Source organism: Sciurus vulgaris, assembly GCF_902686455.1.
Source record: "Sciurus vulgaris genome assembly, chromosome: 8".
Classification (NCBI taxonomy): domain Eukaryota; kingdom Metazoa; phylum Chordata; class Mammalia; order Rodentia; family Sciuridae; genus Sciurus; species Sciurus vulgaris.
This window is the reverse complement of record NC_136468.1, coordinates 19,494,417-19,508,526: the sequence shown is the minus strand read 5'-3', so window position 1 is coordinate 19,508,526 and position 14,110 is coordinate 19,494,417. Positions and strand designations below refer to the sequence as shown.

At 39.4% G+C, this 14,110-nt stretch overlaps 1 protein-coding gene across 2 annotated transcripts in view; it reads left to right on the top strand.

Annotated features, from left to right (window-relative positions):
- The first annotated feature begins 643 nt into the window (after positions 1-643).
- Positions 644-14,110, top strand: part of NUP205 (nucleoporin 205) — a 66,311-nt gene continuing 52,844 nt past the window's right edge. For both annotated transcript variants that reach the window (XM_079152413.1, XM_079152412.1), the window contains exons 1-6: positions 644-876; positions 8,180-8,322; positions 10,079-10,250; positions 12,337-12,481; positions 13,006-13,165; positions 13,545-13,773. In XM_079152413.1, coding sequence (XP_079008539.1) covers positions 849-876; positions 8,180-8,322; positions 10,079-10,250; positions 12,337-12,481; positions 13,006-13,165; positions 13,545-13,773 — 877 coding nt within the window. In that variant the 5' untranslated portion in view covers positions 644-848. The remainder of the gene's footprint in view (positions 877-8,179; positions 8,323-10,078; positions 10,251-12,336; positions 12,482-13,005; positions 13,166-13,544; positions 13,774-14,110) is intronic.

Sequence of the window (14,110 nt, the reverse complement as noted above, 5' to 3'; positions counted from 1 at the left end):
AAACACTTGGCAATTATGAAATGATACCTGGAATTTCCTTCAAAATAATCTTCCATATTGTTCTGTGGGGAGTAGAGGGGACTGTCCCTCTCCCCCCCACCCTCTGTACCAGAGATCCAACCCAGGGCGCTCTACCACTGAGCCATATCCCCACCACTTTTCAGTTTTTAATCTTTGAGACAGGGTGTCTTGAGTTGCTGAGGCTGACCTCAAACTTGAAATCTTCTTGCCTCGGCCTCCTGTGTCCCTGGGATTACAGGAGTGTACCACCCGATGCACAGTGCATGCCCGGTGCTTGCCACTTGTTTGAAGCGGGATGTGCATTCTAATTTTGTATACATCTGACAATGTCATAGTAAAAATCAGTGCAGTTAATTGAAATCTTATGAAGACTTGGTTTGTGACATCCCACACCACTCCCCAAGAAAAGACGGCGAGGCATGAAGATGTCATTTGAAGTGTAGGTGAGGGTTTGAATTCACGCCTGTTGTATCGTGACGGGGCCTCACTGTAGTTACCGGTTGAGCGCATCCTGTCCTATTTCCACCTACGCCGCCGCCTCCCGCCCCGTCGCGTACTACACGTCCCAGGATGCACTGCACGACCAACGTCGAGGCCAGGACCCCGCGCCCCGGGCGGGCTGCTCTTGCCTCCTTGGAACGGCGATGGTCCTAGTGGACATTGGCGGCTGCGGCCCGGAGCAGACGGCGGGGGGCTCCCAAGGCCGGGTCGGCGGAGCGCGCCGTTCGGAAGGGGCCGCGCGGAGGCTTTCTGCTCAGGCGTCGCCCGGGGCGGCCTCGCCTTTCCCGGGTCCTCGGCGGCGACGGGCTCGGTAGTGCGCCTCCAAGATGGCCACGCTCTTGGCGGTAAATTCGGGTAAGTGCGGCCGGGCGAGGAGGGCGCGGGGCAGCGCGGAGGCCGGCTGTCCCGGGGCGACCCGCCGCGAGGTGCTCGGGGTCCGGGCCCCGCCGGGCGCGGCCCCGCTTTGCCCGCGCCCCGGCCCCCGGGCACGCCCTCCCGGTTTGAATGGCGCGCGTTGGCGCTGCGGCTCTCGCGCTCGAGCTGGGGTTTGAGTGGAGACCGGAGGCTGGGCTCGGTAGGCACTCGCGCAGCCTCGCGCAGCCTCGCGCAGCCCCGGTGAGCCTGGTTGCTCCCACCGCCTTCCCATCACGAACCTACGGTCCAGGTTTCGTCGTGATAAGCGTCGAGCCTCTGGCCGCGAGGCCAGAGCCCCCAGGTAGTTCTCAGCCATAAGCCGAGGTGGAGAGTCACCCCTCGGAGCAGGCATCGGGGTCCCTGCTGGGGTGGAGGTGGTTCCTAGAGGCGGCAGGCGCTCGGGTTGTGAAGTCTGCCGTCCAGGAGGGCCTGCGAAGGGGCGCCACGAGCTCTGCAAATGCCTGCCAGCTCTGCGGGCGAGGTCCGCCCTAGGCAGTCCTCTACGTGTATGTATAGCCCTGGACTTTGGCGTAAGTGGAAATCTAGACGGTAGTAAAGGAGCTATGGAAGACTTGGGGTGGGTCGTCTTTTGGTAATTTTGAACCCCCCCCCGGGACTCTTGAAAGAGTGGGTGCATTTTGACCCTCACGATCCTTGCGGTTCAGTACAGGCTTGTAATAGGCAGGGCAAAGATTCCAAAAGAACTGAGCCGGGCAGAACGGTCCTGAAAACATCCAGAATGCTAATTCCTTGAGTGAGACTCCCTTAACTATTAAGAGATTTTCTGTGGCTAATGCCATTCAAGAGAACTAAGACAACTCTTTCTTGGGAGTGTTTTCTGTCTCTTTGCAATCTTTTGTTGTTGTTACTGTTTGATACAGGTCTGCTTTCACAGGACCAATAACCATTTCAGAAATGCCCTAAGTTATTTGCAATAATGAGGTGTTGTATTTATTGAGCAACTACTATGTCCCAGGACTGGAGAGGGTGTAATATTTGCATTACCTCTTGCAGTCTCCTTTATGCCCCCTGGAGTAGCTGCTATTAAATACCTCACTTCATAAGCTTAAGCACAACTTAATTGATTTTATGACATCAGACTTTTTATATTTACATTTATGAATTTGGCAATCAAATTACATGCTTGATATTGCAGACCCTCTCTCACTACAGGTACACTTAAAAGCAAGGCTTGCATGCTACAATTGTGGAAATATCCAGTTGTTCAGTATGTACTTTTGGGGGGTAGAGAGGAGGCTACTGGGGATTGAACTCAGGGGCACTCAACCACTGAGCCATATTCCCAGCCCTTTTTTGTATTTTATTTAGAGATAGGGTCTTGCTGAATTGCTTAGCCCCTAGCTGTTTCTGAGGCTGGCTTCAAACTTGTGATCCTCCTGCCTCAGCCTCCCGAGCTCCTGTGATTACAGGCGTGCACCACCACACCCAACTTAGCATGTACTTATCCTGAGTTATTATCATCAAACAAATCACTAAAGGAAAGAAAAGTTTCCCAAAGCTGCAGATTATACATTGTATAATAAAGCTTTGTGACAGAAGTGTTCAATTAGCAACCAAAAAGGAAACATTTTTAAAGGCCTGGAGTAGGAGAATATCTTTTATTTATTTATTTTTAAAAATTTATTGTTACTTTGTTTTTGTGGTGCTGGGAATAGAACTCAGGGATTCATTCATGGTAGGCAAACACTTTGCCATTGAGCTATGCTCCCAGCCCAAGAGACTCAAAACAAAACATTTTACTGTCTGGCAAGGTGGCACCTGCCTATAATCCCACCGGCTAGGGAGACTGAGGCAGGAGGATCTCAAGTTCAAAGCCATCCTCAGCAAAAGTGAGGTGCTAAGCAATTCAGTGAGACCCTGTCTCTAAATACAAAATAGGACTGGGGATGTGACTCAGTGGTCGTCTGTCCCAGAGTTCCATCCCTGGTACCCACCCACTCAAAAAAAAATCTTAGGGAAACAACCCAAATGTCTGTGGATGAATGAGTGATGGATGAATGAATTAACAAAGTATGACATATATATGCAAAGAAATATTGTACAGCTTTAAAAACAAAAGAAATTCTATCATGTTACAACATGAATGAATCTTGGAACATTTTCTAAGTGAGATAATCAGGTCACAAAAGACATTGTATAATTTCACTTATAAGAACTATCTAAAATAACCAGACTTTTAGAACAGAAAGTAGAATTGTGGTTGTCAGGGTCTGGGAAAGATAAATGAGTTGTTTGATGGATGTACTATTTAAGTTTTGCATGACGGTGTGAATATACTTAACAAAAGATGACATTCCATGTTGATTCTTCTTTAATCTTACACACACACACACACACACACACACAAATGAACAACTTAAAGTTGGAGAAGGGAAAAAAGAATGAGAATTCTAAGACTTATGCTTGAGATTCAGTTGTATGAGTTGCTAGTATTGTGATCTGTATCACCTCCACCAAGTAGACACACTAGCAGGTGTGTGTGTAAGCAGCTATTAACATTGCTTGACAGTTCTTTTGTGGTAGTCTGGTCAGCCCTGTCAGTCACAGCAGTGACTGTTTCCGACACTTTCTGCTCATCAGACCTTTAAATCCCAACCCATCTAGAGAAAATAGAAGGCACCAGGTATGAACTCTCCTTATTCATCCTTAAACCTAAAAATCTAAATGTATTTGCCTCCTTTTGAATCAGTTTCCTTCTGTCTTACCTGAGGTAAATCCCACCGGATGTCCTACTCCCTATTACTTCTCTCTCTTGTATATTTACCTCTTGCTCTTTCTTTTTTCTCTACTATCTCTGTTCTTTATGCTGATCTTATGCTCTGCTCCATTTACTGTCCTCTTGCTCCTCTTCAGTGTCACCTTTGAAAGGATTTGTCAGTTTTCACCGTATCTTCTATTCCTTCGTCTGTTCTAGTCTGTTCTCATCTTAAACTGCTCTCAGTAAAGGTAACATGTTCAATTTCACTCAGTGTAGCAGACATTTTAAATCTTCATCTTGTTTGATCTTTAGGGTAACACCAACATCCTTAGCATGGGCTAGGAAGTCCTGTGCGGTGTGGCAGTTGCCTGCCTTGCCCATCCTTGTTTTCAGTATTCCTGCTCTCTCGGCCTTTTTTAGTTCTTTGACAAGGCAATGTTCCCTCTTGCCGTGGGGTCCCACTTACTGTCTTTTCCTGGAATGCACCTTTTTTTAAAAAATATTTTTTTAGTTGTTGATGGACCTTTATTTAATTTATTTATTTGTATGCAGTGCTGAGGATCAAACCCAGGGTGTCACACATGCTAAGCAACTGCTGTACCACTGAGCCCCAGCTCCATTCCTGGAATGTACCTCTTATCCTCCAGCTAACTGCTACTTTTACTTTTCAGAGTTCAGCCTAATTATCACTTCCCGAATCCTTTCAGCTGACTTCTTTGGTTGGATCATGTTCCCCTATTATGTGCTCTCTTGCCCTGGGTACCTTCCTTCCTAGTACTTATACAATTGGAGATTACATTTATGCACAATTATGTGATTGATGGGCCCTTACACTGTAAGCTTATAGTACCTCATACATGATGGATGAATGAATAAGTGTGATTTGCTGGAGGTATCCCAAAATGTTTAGGAAAATTCAAGTTGTTCAGTAAAGTGTACAACTTTTCTCTTTTGTATGGTACTGGGGATTGAACATAGGGATGCTCTACTATTAAATAAGCTCTATCCCCCAGCTCATTATTTTTATTATTATTATTATTTTATTTTATTTTTTTAAATTTGAGACAAGATCTCACTAAGTTTCCCAAGTTGCCCTGTAATCCTGCCTCAGTTTCTAGGGTTATAGGCATATATCACTACACCTGGCCTAACTTTTAAATTGTAATCAGTAAAAGAATCCAAAAAATGCAAATTGATCAAACTGAAGATAAATCTTTATCGTGGTTACTTTTGGTGATGTGTTGATGTTAATGATGAACTAAGTAGGCTAGTACATGTGATTTTTGTGTGTATATGTGGATTTTTGATCTGTTATTGACTGCTTCCCCAGAAATGGAGAAAATGGAACTTAAGTTCACTGAGCTTGGACTGGGGTTGTGGCTCAGCTGTAGATCACTTGCCTCGCACATGTGAGACACTGGTTTAGTCCTCAGTATCACATGAAGATAAATAAAATAAAGGTATTATGTCCATCTACAACTAAGAATATATTTTAAAAAATGAAGTTCACTGAGCTTATTATGCCAATCATGTAAAATGCAAGAACAATTTATTAGTTCTGCAGAGGTCCTGTTATATATTAAATATTTTAAGGGTATAGAATTAGCTTTTGTCAGCTCTAAATCAGATTTTTGGAATACTTGTGAGGCATGTTTTGTTTGCCTAGGGGTCTTTTTTTCTCCCAGCATTGAAGACTGAACCCAGTTCTTTGCATTCTACCACTGAGCTGTACCTCCAGTCTCTTTTTTTTTTTTGATACCGGGGATTGAACCCAGAGGTGCTTCAGCATGGGGCTACATCCCCAGCCCTTTTCATTTTATTATTATTATTATTTGTAATATCTTTATTTTATTTATTTATTTTTATGTAGTACTGAGGATGGAACCCCGTACTACATGTGCTAGGCAAGTGCTCTACCACTGAGCCACAACCCCAGCTCACTTTTTATTTTGAGACAGGGCCTCACTAAGTAGCTGAGGCTGGCCTTAAATTTGTGATCCTCCTGCCTCCACCTCCCAAGTTACGGGATTACAGGTGTATGCCACTGTACCCAGTTTAGGATTGTTTCTCTTATTCCATGTGATTCAACCTGTAATGTTCATTGATGGAGCTTAAAATTTTTAGGTAAATGAATTTGGCTGAGTTTAGACAAATTTGCCTGTGCTTGTCTAGATGTGATATATTCATTTTGCCACTGGCCATTCTATTTACCATGTATTTCTGATATATCTAAATTCATCTTCTGAAACCTTTTTACTTTCCAAGTATTATGCATGGAGGCAGTATAACCTGATGGTTTGTGCACACTCTGATGCCAGACTGTCCAGTTCAAGTCCTGCTTCTCCGGTGTGATCTCCAGTGATTATTTTGACTTTTCTGCCTCAGTTTCTGTATTTGTGATATGGAGGAAGACATGTGTTGACCTTATAGGGCGCTATAAGATATAATAATACATGTAGAGAGCTTAGGACTGTGCTTAGTAGCACATAGCCAAAACTCAATAAAAATTACCCATTATTGGCTGGGTGTGGTGGTATGCACCTGTAATCCCAGCAGTTCAGGAGGATTACACATTTGAGGCCAGCTTTGGCAATTTATGGAAACCCTGTCTCAAATTAAAAAATAAAAAAGGGTGGGATGTGGCTCTGGTTGGTAGAATACTCTTGGGGTCAACCTAGCACCACTGGAAGGAAATAAAAAGGCAATTATTGTTATTACATTTAGTAAATCAAAATGTGATCCTTTTTATGTGACTTTAAAATTATTTTGTGTTTCTATGCTATTTAGTTATTTAATTTTTGCAATGTTAGATGTCAGTGCTGTTTTTTAAGAGCTCATATCTCACCCAAAATAAAAAACAAAGTACATTTTTTCAGCTTCTAAATCAAGTTTTTTATTTATTTGTTTTACAAAGTCTGGATTATTTTCCTACCCCTGCTTTTCATTTGGATATTAGGAGGGGAGGAAAGGCACTACCTTTATTGAGTACTTGTGACATAGCAGTTACTGTATTGTGTTTATCTCATTTAAAAATTTAAAAACCATCTAACTCAGTGCAAGTGCTTCTGGGTTTGATCTCCAGTACCAAAATAAATAAATAAATAAATAAACAATGATAAAAAAAAAAAAAAGAGGACTGGGTTGTAGATCAGTAGTAGAATGCTTGCCTAGCATGTGTGAGGTATTAGGTTCAATCCTGAGCAGCACATAAAAATAAATAAATAAGCAAATAAAAATAAGTACAACTGAAAACTAAAAAAAAGAAAAGAAAGAAAATTGATGTAAGAGAATAGTTTGAAAAATGTATTTTGCAATCGTTAGTGTATATGTGTATATATGTGAATATATATGTGCACATGTATATAAATAAAAACATTAAAACCCTTTGGAGCAAAAACACAAAGTTTATATCATTGCCTAAGAATTCTACTAAATTGCTTTTATATTAATGTTTGGTTTGTATAGAACCTCTTATATTAAAAAGTAGTCACAAATAAAAGCAAGAATCAACAACTGGGATAGATTCAAACTAAAAAGCTTTCTCTCAGCAAAGGAAACTATCAGTAATGTGAAGAGAGAGCCTACAGAGTGGGAGAATATCTTTGCCATTCATACTTCAGATAGAGTGCTAATTTCCAGAATCTATAAAGAACTCAAAAAACTCTACACCAAGAATACAAACAATCCAATCAACAAATGGGCTAAGGAAATGAACAGACACTTCACAGAAGATGTACAAGCCGATTATCAAGAATACAAGCAACAATAGGTGTTGGAGAGGATGTGGGGAAAAAGGTACACTCATACATTGCTGGTGGGGTTACAAATTAGTGCAGCCACTCTGGAAAGCAGTATGGAGATTCCTCAGAAAGCTTGGAATGGAACCACCATTTTACCCAGCTATCCCACTCCTCAGCCTATACCCAAAGGACTTAAAATCAGCATACTACAGAGATACAGCCACATCAATGTTCATAGCTGCTTAATTCACCATAGCCAGATTGTGGAACCAACCTAGATGCCCTTCAGTTGATGAATGGATAAAGAAACTGTGGTATATATATACAATGGAATATTACTCTGCCATGAAGAATGATAAAATCATGGCATTTGCAGGCAAATGGATGAAATTGGAGAGTATCATGCTAAGTGAGATAAGCCAATCTCAAAAAACTAAAGGACGAATGATCTCACTGATAAGCGGATGATGGGGGTAGGAGGGGTTAGCGTTAGGGTTAGGGTTAGGTTTAGGGTTAGGGATAAGGAGGGTGGTAAGAATGGAGGAAGGAAGGACTATATAGAGGGAAAAGAGGGGTGGGAGAGGTGGGGGGGAAGGGAAAAAATAATAACAGAATGAATCAAACAACATTGCCCTACGTAAATTTATGATTTTTAATTTAAAAAAAAGTCACAAATGTGAACAACATGTTTAGATGGTAACCTCGCATTACTTCCCAAATGGTATGTTTTTTATTTGATGCTTTATTTTATTTGATGTTTTATTTGTTCATTTTTTTCTTCCAGCTGCTAGTCTATGGGGTCCTTACAAAGACATTTGGCAAACAGTGGGAAATGCTCTTTGGAGAAGACAACCTGAGGCTGTTCACCTTCTTGACATGATTTTGAAGAAACACAAACCTGATTTCATCTCATTGTTCAAAAACCCAGTAGGAAATTTTCTTCTTGAATTTTCTTTTTTTCTCTCTTTTCTTTAAAGGATTGAAGGAGCAATTAAGCTCTTAATGCATGTAAATAAAATGTTTCTTGAAATATTCTGGTGATTCAAGTTTTTCTTTTAAAAAATAATTTTTCCTGAGAGTAATTATTGTCTTTTTGTTCTCTGTAGAAGTTACTGTTATCTCCAGCTAAGAGTTAAACTTAATAATATTTGAAGATAATTTAGGAAATTCAGTGTATTTCAGAAATATTAGCTGCCTTAGAATTTCAGACGTATAGTTATTAATATATCTCACCTTGATAAGATTATTTCCAGACACACATCAGCATTTTAAGTGTTCATAGTGTTATGTAATTTGTGTTAGCTGAACTAATTAATTCTCATCATAATCACTATATCTTGAAAACCTCTGCAACTAGTAATAGAATATTTCAGTGGAGGGGATTCAGATTTGGAAACTCCTTTGCTTCTTTGACAGATTTTCTTTTTCATATTAACATGAGCAAATAAGAACTATTTATTGGATTGTGTGATAAGAAATGACTTTTTGCTTTTTAGATTTTTTCTTTTTCTTTCTTTTTCTCTTTTTCTCTCTTTCTCTCTCCCTTTCTCTTTCTCTTTTTCTTTCTCTCTTTCTTTCTCTCTCTCTCTTTCTTCCTTCCTCTCTGTCTTTCTCTTTCTTAGAAAGAGCCCTGTCCTCGAGCCTGGGAGCCAGCTGAGCTGTGTTCCAGACTTGATTCCATTCTAAAGAGTTATATGATCACAGAAGAGTTACCTGGCTTATCTGGGTGTCTGTTTTCCTGTCTGTAATAAAGGAGCTCCGTGAAATTACTTATGTAACCTTTTCTTTTTTCTCTCTCTCTTTTCATTTATTAATTTTTTAATTCATGCTAGTTGACAGTAGAATGCATTTTGACACATCAAACATAAATGGAGTATAATTTTTCATTCTTCTGGTTGTACATGATGTAGTGTTACACAATCATTTATGCACATAGGGTAATAGTGTCCAGTGCATTCTACTATCATTCCTTATGTAGCTTTTTCTAAGATCTAAAATTTTATGATCTGTGAGGTAATTCTGTCTGTATATCTTTTGTTAATTTTTTTTTTTTTTGGAAAGGGTCTTGGGGATTGAACCCAGGTACTTTACCACTGAGCTACATCCCTACCCCCCACCCCATTTTTAAAAAAATTTATTTTGAGACTGGGTCTCATGAAGTTACTGAGGCTAACCTCAAACTTAAGATTCTTCTGTGTCAGCCTCCTGAGTGACTGGGATTATAGGCGAGTGCTGCTGTGCCTGGCATTTGTTAAATATTCAAATCAAAGAATGTTTTTGGAAATATGACCACTACTAGGATTCACTCTGCTGATAGTTCAACAATTCATATGTCCATTTATTATTTCCCATTTAAAACCTCACGTTTTTTTATTAATTAGGCATACATTTGGAAAAGTTCTTTTGAAACTTGAAAAGTAGAATGCTGTTTGTGTGTTTTCTCTGAATTTTATAGTTCAGAGTTTAGCAGAGACAGTTTACTGAGAAGGTAGTATTAGAATTAGAAAGTTGAGTATTGCAAAACATTACCTCCTAAAGATAAGATTCCAGATTGTCTTATAAGGAATACTTGGTTTGTCTTGTTATAGGCTGCATTGTCATGAATATGCTTCTGTAGGTAATTCTGTAGGACCTTGTCTCCATTTACTGTTTTCATTACTTGATTACAATTTTTTCATTCTAGCCAAAAAATGTTCAACAGCATGAGAAGGTTCAGAAAGCCAGTACAGAGGGAGTCGCCATCCAGGGTCAACAAGGAACCCGGCTTCTTCCTGAACAGCTCATTAAAGAAGCTTTTATTCTCAGCAACCTTTTTGATATTGGGGAATTGGCAGCTGTTGAGCTTCTTCTTGCTGGTAGGTTGACATTCAGCTGATACAACGATAAAGTAGTAAGAACTATAAAGTTATGAACTCACAGTTTAAAAATATTTTGTTTGGATTCTAAAATAATTTCTAAGGATGTGGTTTACTTGACAAAACAGTATTAAAAATATTTCTTTTTGTTTACCTTTGATTAAAGGGAAGACCTCAACTTAGTGATCAGAGTTGTTACATTGTTACGGTAATTAAACTACTTTATGGTAGGTAGGCTTTCACTTGGTAACTTAATAGCAAAGAATAATAGGTTGTATTGGGTATGGTGGCACATGCCTATAATCCCAGCAATTTGGAAGGCTGAGGCTGGAGGATTGCAAGTTTGTGGCCAATCTCAACAACTTAGAGAGACCCTCAGCAACTTAGCAAGATCATATCTCAAAATAAAAAATAAAAAGGGTTGGGGATATATCTCAGTGATAACATGTCCCTGGGTTCAATTCCCAATACAAGGGGTGGGGGAGAATAAGTTTCATCTCAGAGTTTTATAGCACAAAGCATTTATTGCCTAAAGGTAAGGTTACTTCTTTTTTTGGAGATTTTTAGAGGGGGGTGATTCAGATAATGAACGACTAGGTCAAAAATAAGATGATTTCAATAATAATATTTGGAATAAAATAAGTTAGTGGGACATAGAAGGGGCAGGTTAGGGTAATTCTATATAGCATACTTAATGACAGCTTCTTAGGTGGGGATATTTGACCTGCAACCCAGTGATGAGAGGGTGCCAGCCCCCATACCTATTGGAAGGCTCTTCCAGGCAGATTAAACAATAGGTGTTTGCGGTGTGAAAGAAGACCTGGTTAGGGGTAAAAAGATCCCTGGGCTGGAGTATCATGAATGGGGAGTGAGTGGAGGAAGATGAGGATGCAGCAGGAATCAGATCGTGTTGAGTTTCGTAGGCCATGGAAGTTATAGGGATCTTATTCTGATTGCAATGGGAAGTTGAAATATATGTAATCCAGAATAACTTTGAGATTATTTATTTGGCTGCTGTATAGACAAGATCTTGGAATTTCTATAAAATAAGTAGTTTATTTTAATTTTAACAGGAAATTTGAAGATAATACAGGCATTTTGAACCAATGTTTAATGTCTAAAAGTATCATGTGCCTATCAAAATCCTTTTTGTTCTAAACTTTGTTGGAAGAAATATGATATTGAGAATGAGTTAGGTAGTTTTTCCTTCTGTGTAAGGGATACTTACCCTATGCCAGTCCTTGTGATAAGATTCTAGCAATACAAAGATGAATAAAACCTGAACTGGTATAAAGGAACATATAGTCTAGTCATTGAGAAAGATGAAGAAACCATTTTGAAACAATTCGGTGCATGAGTTCAAGTTTGTATGCAACTTAGTGACAGTCCTGAGAAAAGGGGACTAACTTGACATTGGATTGTGCAGAGGCCTTCACAAAGTTCCTGAGGTTTAATTTAGGTGTTGCAAAATGTGGGAGGGACACTCAGGAGAGCATAGTGCAACAAGCAGAAGACATCACCTGTAGGAGGGGAAAATAAGGTGAGGAATTTGGAGAACTGAAGCGGGTGTAGTGGAAGAGTGATTGAGTAGAAAGGAAGGAGATGAACTGAAAGATGGCGTGGAACTCATTCAAAGGGGAGTAGGTTAACAGGCAGAGTGCACTTGAAATGAGCAAACATTTATTTTCAAAGACTCCAGGAGAAGAAACTTCCAAATCTTTGTAAGTTTCCATGTAAAATGAAATATGGACATTGAATAAAATTAGACTCACTGAACAACAGTGAATTCTCACCCAGTATATAGAAGGTTTCTCACTCAATATATAAAAATCAGAGAAAGTAAAATTGAGAGTTTGGAAAAATGGTTAATTGCATGTCAGTGCTGTTGTTTGGCATAGCTGCATGGCCCTTTGCATAAGTTGTGCAAGGATTGAAAACAGCGGATGAGTATTTGAAGTGGAGGGCATGTAGGCTCCATTAAACTCTGTGGTTCTATGTTTCTTTGCACCATACATTGGCATAGTATTTTGTTTCATCTTAAGCACATTTGTTATACTTACTAAATTATTGTTCAACTCTTTTCTAGGAGAGCACCAGCAGCCACATTTTCCTGGACTCACTAGAGGATTGGTAGCTGTTCTTTTATACTGGGATGGAAAGCGGTGCATTGCGAATTCCCTGAAAGCATTGATACAGTCCAGACGCGGAAAGACATGGACTCTAGAACTCAGGTCTGTTTGCTTCTTGGGATTTCAGAGGTTAATTTGAGATTACTTGAAGAATTACAATTTTAAAAATAACAGAAATTTTACTTAGTTTGTACAGTTTCAGTAAAGTATGGAATATAAGCTTAGTAATATACCCCCTTATTGTATTGAGAATGACACAGCAGTTTATACTTGCTTTATTTTGTTTAGAAATAAAAGTAATTGTTTAGCTGGGCACTGTGGCATCTGCCTGTAATCCCAGTGGCTTAGGAGGCTGAGGCAGAAGGGTCATAAGTTCAAAGCCAACCTCAGCAACTTATTGAGGCCCTAAGCAAGGGAGACTGTCTCAAAATGAAATATAAAAATGGCTGGGGATGTGGCTCAGTGGTTAAGTGTCCCAGGGTTCAATCTACAAAAAAGATAGGTTATAATTACTTCATCCTGGTTGTTTTCAGTAATGTGTTACCAAAAGAGCATTTGCTGTATCATTTATTATGAGGAAGTATAAGCATAATTGTTTAATATAGGTTTATTTCTTTTCATTACAGTCCAGAATTGGTTTCCATGACAACACGTTTTACAGATGAGCTGATGGAACAAGGATTGACTTATAAAGTCCTTACTCTGGTGTCACAGATTGATGTGAATAATGAGTTTGAGAGACTACAACGAGAGAGAGGTTTGGGCAGTGAAAAACATCGCAAAGAGGCAAGATGAGATGAATCGGGGAGTTTTTGTGTCAAATCTGAGGCAGAAGAATTATGACAATTAGAATATTTTTGACATATAAGCCAAAGAAAATTAATGCATTTCAAAGTTATCTGTGTTCACTAGCATTTGTTTCAACTAGTCATTCATGTGCCATTCTAATATTAGTTCTGAAATGAGCTTTTTAAGGAATTGGTCATTCCATTTTTTAAAAGAATTTAAGGATGGGGAATAAATAATAGAATTTATTCACAATTCTAGAGATAAAACTTTAGGATCAGGTAGTTTTGTTAGCCTTAATAAAAGGTAGTTTACCTTTTGTACTAAGATCAGGCTTCCTGTAACTTACTTATATTATAATCATATTTTTTATTTCTAGGTTTCTGATCTCATCAAGGAGTGCAGGCAGTCTCTGGCAGAGAGTCTTTTTGCATGGGCATGCCAATCACCATTAAGCAAAGATGACACCCTCCTCCTTATTGGACATTTAGAAAGAGTGACAGTTGAGGCTAATGGCTCACTGGATGCGGTGAATCTGGCTCTTCTTATGGCACTTCTATACTGTTTTGATATCAGTTTTATAGAACAAAGCACAGAAGAACGAGATGGTATTCAATTTTACATATTTCAGTACATTTGTTTTTAGAAATGAGATTTGAAATTGTGGAGATAACATTCAAGAAAGGCAATATTTTAACTAACCAAATACAAAATTGCCTATTTTTGTTCCTGTGTGTACAATTCAGCCTTATTTGAATATTTAAATGTAAGATCCCATTTAAGACTGGGGATTCAGTGGTAGAGTGCATGGTTGGCACATGTGGCAACATAAAAATGCAACTCCCTTAGTTATCCCTATGGGATTGCTTTCTTTTGATATTTGGAGTGGACATGTTAAAGTATATATTTATAGATGCTTATGAGTTGGTTGGATTGCTTAAGTTT